This window comes from Prosopis cineraria, unplaced genomic scaffold (assembly GCF_029017545.1).
Source record: "Prosopis cineraria cultivar Desert tree isolate PC_DT_omini unplaced genomic scaffold, ASM2901754v1 PC4, whole genome shotgun sequence".
In the NCBI taxonomy this organism is placed as follows: Eukaryota; Viridiplantae; Streptophyta; class Magnoliopsida; order Fabales; family Fabaceae; genus Prosopis; species Prosopis cineraria.
In genome coordinates, this window is record NW_026555335.1 from 14138348 (window position 1) to 14144272 (window position 5925).

At 34.1% G+C, this 5925-nt stretch overlaps 1 protein-coding gene across 1 annotated transcript; it reads right to left on the reverse strand.

The window, feature by feature from the left end:
• Positions 1-1009: 1009 nt before the first annotated feature.
• LOC129307787 (probable LRR receptor-like serine/threonine-protein kinase At2g24230) lies at positions 1010-4400 on the reverse strand. The gene is made up of 2 exons (XM_054948697.1): positions 4114-4400; positions 1010-3999 (listed from the first exon to the last, which is right to left on the reverse strand). The coding sequence occupies exon 2, from the start codon at positions 3865-3867 to the stop codon at positions 1297-1299; it is 2571 nt and encodes an 856-aa protein (XP_054804672.1). The 5' UTR covers positions 3868-3999; positions 4114-4400; the 3' UTR covers positions 1010-1296.
• Between the last annotated feature and the right edge of the window lie 1525 nt (positions 4401-5925).

Here is a 5925-nt window from a genome sequence, read left to right on the forward strand (position 1 = left end):
CCAACAAGTTTCTTTCCAGTTGCCAACTCAATGTATGTTTGGATAGCAAAAATAATAAATTTTTGGCCCAAAAAAACTAATTTACCATAAAATTATCCAAACACTCACTTTTTTGGTTAATTCATTCTTGAGCCAAAAATTGTTTATTTTTGAAAGCCGAGAATCGGTGCTTGGAAAAAGCTTGTCAAAAAATATTGGAGAAAATTATAAAGACTGGCCCAAAAAAAATTATAAAAAAGCACATAATTTAATAAAAATAAAATCAAACTTTCTTCTTTTTTCTTTTTTTTAATTAAATTAAAACTTTGTATCTTTAAAAAATTGATGTTTAGTATTTAAGAATTAAATTATATAATAATTTATATAGTTAAAAATTAATTCTAATTAAATTATCCAAACATCTTCAATTCTATTAAAATTAATTTTAAAAAAATAGTATTAAAATAGATTGCGTTATAACACATAATTCAATAAAAATAAAATCAAACTCTCTTCTTCTTTTTTTCCTTAATCAAATTAAAATTTTGTATCTTCAAAAAATTGATGTTTAGTATTTAAGAATTAAATTATATAGTAATTTATGTAGTTAAAAATTGATTCTAATTAAATTATCTAAATATATTCAATTCTATTGAAATTAATTTTAAAAAAATAATATTGAAATAGATTGCGTTATAACATAATCAATTATGATTAAAATCTATTACTTAATTAATTATTTTCATAATTTATTATACTCAATTGAAATCTAAATGGGCACTCAAACATATTAAATGCAAGTTCACATAATGCCAATGTATCACTTTAACTACATTTACTTTCAAACTTTAAACCCTTTCCAAATGATTTTGTCCTTATCTACTAAAGTAAAAAGGATTGCTAAAATTCCCTTTCAATTCAAGCATAGGACATGTTTAAAAGTGGAAATACCAAGAGAAAAGCACTTCAATTAAATTTTTCTAAGTTGTGGAGAAAAAGGGGTTGGGTTTGGTGGAATTGACTTTCAATGTAAAGAGGAGACCAAAGGAACAGATAAATTAATGACTAAAGTGAATGAACAAGTACAAGCAATAACATGTAAAAGATCACGTTCTGAGTGTATTCTCATCAAAGCTTTCATCTGCCAAAGATGGGTAGGTAAAAAGGAGAAGAGCTTATCAATCTCAAAAGAACACATCAACACAATCTCAGACTTGTTTTCTTTACATTTTCCACATGGGAAACTCCCATCCAGTGGTAAAATTAAACTAAGAACAAAAACAAACTCAATTCCTTCTCTTCTTTTCCTTCACTAAGTTAACTAGCAGAAGGCTCAATATCTTTAAGCAGTCCAACTACCTGCTGCATGCTAGGTCGCTTCAATGGAAGATCAGCTGTGCAAAGATAACCGATCTTGATGGCCTCCTCCATCTGTTCTTCTGACCCTGTGTCGCGAATTTTCTGATCAATTGCTCTTGAAGCTTCGTTCTTTCTCACCAATCCTCTCACCCAACTAACCAAAGTTCCTTCCTTTTCATCATGATAATCATCCCCAACAGGTTTCTTTCCAGTTATCAACTCAAACAGCACAACCCCAAAACAGTACACATCAGATTTCTGTGTTGGGGAGTTCTGTTCAGGTTGGGAAAACTCTGGTGGAACATAACCAGGTGAGCCACGTGCAATTTCGTCGTCCAAGCCATCTCCAAAAACCTTAGCTAGACCAAAATCAGACAGCCTTGGCTCTAGGTTGTAGTCTAGATAAACACTACTAGCCTTGACATCTCTGTGAACAATTGGAGGTGAGCAGCCATGGTGAAGAAAGGCCAGTGCTCGAGCAGTGCCAAGGGCAATCTTGTGACGAAATCTCCAAGATGTGAGTAATCCCTCAGAGCCAGCATTTTGAATCCCACCACCGTTGTCATCTTCCTCCCATGTGTCTGTGCTCCAATCTTCTGGACTATGCACCCCAAGTGGCAAGTCATGGAGCAAGTTTTGCAGGTTCCCATTCTCCATGTATTCATAAATAGCAATCCTCTGATCTCCAGCTAGACAATACCCAGTTAAAGGAACAAGATTGGGATGCTTGATCCGACCAAGATATTCGAGCTCCCTTGCAGCTTCTTGATCTGTCAATGTAGAGCCAACAACCAGAACCTTAACTGCTACATGAATCCCACCAGGTAGAAAGCCTCTATAAACAGGCCCAAACTTCCCTTCAGCCAGAAGGGTATCTCTGTCAAAGTTTGAAGTTGCAGACAATAGGTCTGCGAATGTGATGTTCAACAGTGGCTTCTCAAAAATTACTACCGGGACCAAAGTTGCTTGCTTGACATCAGCCACCCAGGTTGTTGAATCAGTCTGGAATTCAAAGGGCCCTGAGATGTTCTGTTCTTCTTTGTATGAAGCTTGCTTCACTGCCCACATTTTTCTTTTCCTCCTACAGCCAAATGCTAGAAATAAAAGCCCAGCAAGAAGACAGACCATTGCTAGAGTTAATCCAAGAGCCAGCTTCATTCCATTTCGATCAGTGTCTCTTTTTCTTAAAATTGGGGGGTTTACAGCAATTGGGCAGCTGTTAACCGATCCATAGAATGCCGTCTTGAGGATTTCAGGGGTAAATGTTGAATCACAGAAGGTGAAGTTATTGTATGAGAAGTTATATTTCACCATTCGTGGGAGATTGTCTAAGAGAGATTGAGGTATGTCACCACTCAAATTGTTCACAGAAAGATCAAGAATTTGGAGGTTTTTGTTGCTCAGTAAGGGGATTCTCCCTGTGAGATGATTCATAGAGATGTCCAGAGCATTCAAATGCTTCAGTTGTGAGATTTCATCAGGAATGTGACCAACAAGGCTAGTTCTAGACAAGTTCAAGTATTCCAGCACAGAGAGCTTTCTAATCCGTGGGAATTTCTGTCTGGTAAATCTATTGTGCGCAAGATTTAGGTATTTCAGATTTTGGGCTTCATTCAAATTATGGAAAATTTCACCACTAAACTGATTCTCGGACAAATCCAGATAAACTATGCAAGACCAGTTAAAGTCAGAATTGAATTGTACTTGAGAAATGTGACCCTGAAATTGGTTCTTACTAAGATCAATGACCTCCAAGCTTTCCTGAAATGCACCCATGGGCGAACCCTGAAACAAATTTCCAGACAAATTGAGAGCAACAATTGACTTCAACCCAGAAAAGTTAAAATCTCGACCATGAATGCTATTCCCTGCAAGGTTCAACATTTGAAGCTTTGGGAAGGAAGCACCAAAACCCTCTGGAAGTGTCCCATTTAGACGATTTGATGAAAGATCAATTGAGACAAGAGACAGACACTTTAAAATCCCCCAAGGAATGGTTTGTTCGAACCTGTTCCGGCTAAGGTTGAGGAAGCGAAGACTGACAAGGGAGCCTATAGTTTCAGGAATTTCTTCAGAGAGATTGTTGTTAGATAAGTCTAAGGTTGCCAAGGAACCAAAATTGCCAATGTTGTTTGACAGTGAACCAGAAATCTGGTTGAAAGAAAGGTTAAGACTCTTGAGAGAGGTTAAACTCCAGAAATCTGAAGGCAACCCTGTGATTTTGTTGCTGCTAAGATCCAAAGATTGAAGCTTGTTGAGCTTGCCAATGGTATTATCAGGAAAAGGACCAGAGAGGCCTAACCCAGAAGCTTTGAACTCAACGATATGTTCTTTTTGAGCATCACAGAGAACACCATGCCATGAACAGAAAGAACCAGAGAAGTTGTAGGATTTGGAAAAAGTTGAAGATGAACCTGTCTTGGTCAAGAATTCAGACACAAAGAATCCATCGGTATTTGGCTGCTGGCATGCAAGGTGCTTCAAGAAAAGCGTCAGAATCAAAACAGAACCAAATAATCCCAAACCCATTTAGGAAAAATGACTCAGTATAAACCACAAAGAAAAGCCTTTCTCAAAACTTCAAAATCAGCGTGACCATGGAAGAAGCCTTTGCTTTTTCTGCAGCATGGACTCCATAAGTGAACCCAACAGCAGTAAATTCTGAGTTTTAACAGAAGAAGATTAAAAAAGAAAATCAACACTAGAGAAGAATAGTAAAAGCTAGAAACTGGGGAAAAAAAGTTAGTGGTCTTTAACGAGAGAATGTGAGCGAACTTTTGTCTAGATTTGGTTGCAGATCGTGAAAGGCGACGAAAAGGAATTAACAGAAGAAACAAAAAGTTCTGGAACAAGAAGTACTGTCTCGTTGTGGACAAATAAAAGCTGTGAAGCGTTGCTTGTGAAGCTGAGTTGCAAGTTCCCAGGTAGAGCTGGTGCTTCAGCCCTCAAATGAAGAAGAGACAAGGCAACATTTTCAGGGAGACGAGTTCAATTGGAGTGGAGTTGAGGAGTGGCTTTGAGGCTCATAAATGAAAATGAAAGAGTCGAATTGATTTAGTATAAAAATTGAAATATCGTTGAGGAGGTGAATTTATGAAAGCTTTCTGGTGAGGATTTAATGAGTTCTTCAGTGTGCCGATCATCATTGGTCACCCAAGGAGGGCCCCAAAATAACAAGGTTGCCTTAATCGAATTACTCTTTAAAATTAATTTATATTTATTTATAAAGTAACTCAATTAAAAATTTTTATTAATAATATGTTAAAAGATTCAAAATATCCTATATTATTTAACATCATATTGTATTTATCAAAATATATCTTATATTTTTTATAAAAAAATATTTTATTTTCTCTTAATCATAATATAGAACTTTTTAAAAAAAATTTATTTAATTTAAAATATATGACATTTAGTGCACTTTATATTTTTTTAATTATACCTTTACTTTATCATATTTCATTTAAATAATTAATGAGTGTATTTTGAATAAGTCAAAATTATATTTATTTTACTTAAGGATATGATTAAATGGAAGTGAATTTTTTTAAAATTAAAATTTTAATATTGTTTAGAAACGTAAGTTAATTAACAATAAATGTGAAAAGAGCTTATTTTAAATTGAATAAATTATAAAATATGAAAATTAATAGTAAAAGGGAGCTTTATTGAAGTAGGAAAGAAAAATTACCCAAAAGAAACTCCTTTTTAGCCAAAATCAAAACAACTAACTACCTGGAACTTAAACTAATTAATGCATCAGATTTTCACATAAACTTGAGAAATCACTATAATAATTAATTAGTTAATGAATGAAAATTAATGCAAAGTTCAACCGCCAGGTGTTTTGCCTTTCACAAGTGGATGACATGCTTCTTCTGTTAAAGTTTTCTTGGTGGGTTGGTTCATGTTCTATCTTCCTCTGTTCTTTTCTTCTTCTTTTAAACCAAACCTTCATAAAGGAAACAAAGCAGTTTTGGACTAAGTGACAAAAAATTCCAAGTTAGGGTATTAGATCATAATTTTATGACCACTAACAAATCAACTTTCCACCACCAAACTTAAAAATCATGTCTTTCCTTTTTCCTTCCATGCCAATAGAAGACAAAAAAAGTGCATTTTGGGAGGTACAAAAAAGGAGAGTGATTGGATTAATTTGGATCTAAAACATGAAATATTGGAGTTTATGAGAAAAAATAGAGAGGATTAAAATATTTATAATATGTAAATCCCATATGCAATAATAATTACACACTCTCTCTTGTTTAGACTCGCTTGTTTTTAGTTTGATTTGATTTGGAACAAACTGAACCACATCCATAAAAGTGAAACTTAATTATATATATATATATATATATTATTTTTGAAATGAAAGATGGAAAAACATTAAAGTGGGGATCATCTCTCTTGATTTGTTGATGGTGATTTAATGGGGTATTGGTATTAAACTATATTTTGTTGACTCAAATAATAAAAAGAAACAAATTAGAAAAAAGTTAAGCCTGTCCCCTATTTTCTTAATTTTCTCTAAAATGGGGACCACTTCTTCAAAAGCAGGGCCCGAGGGATAATGAGTTAATAACATCT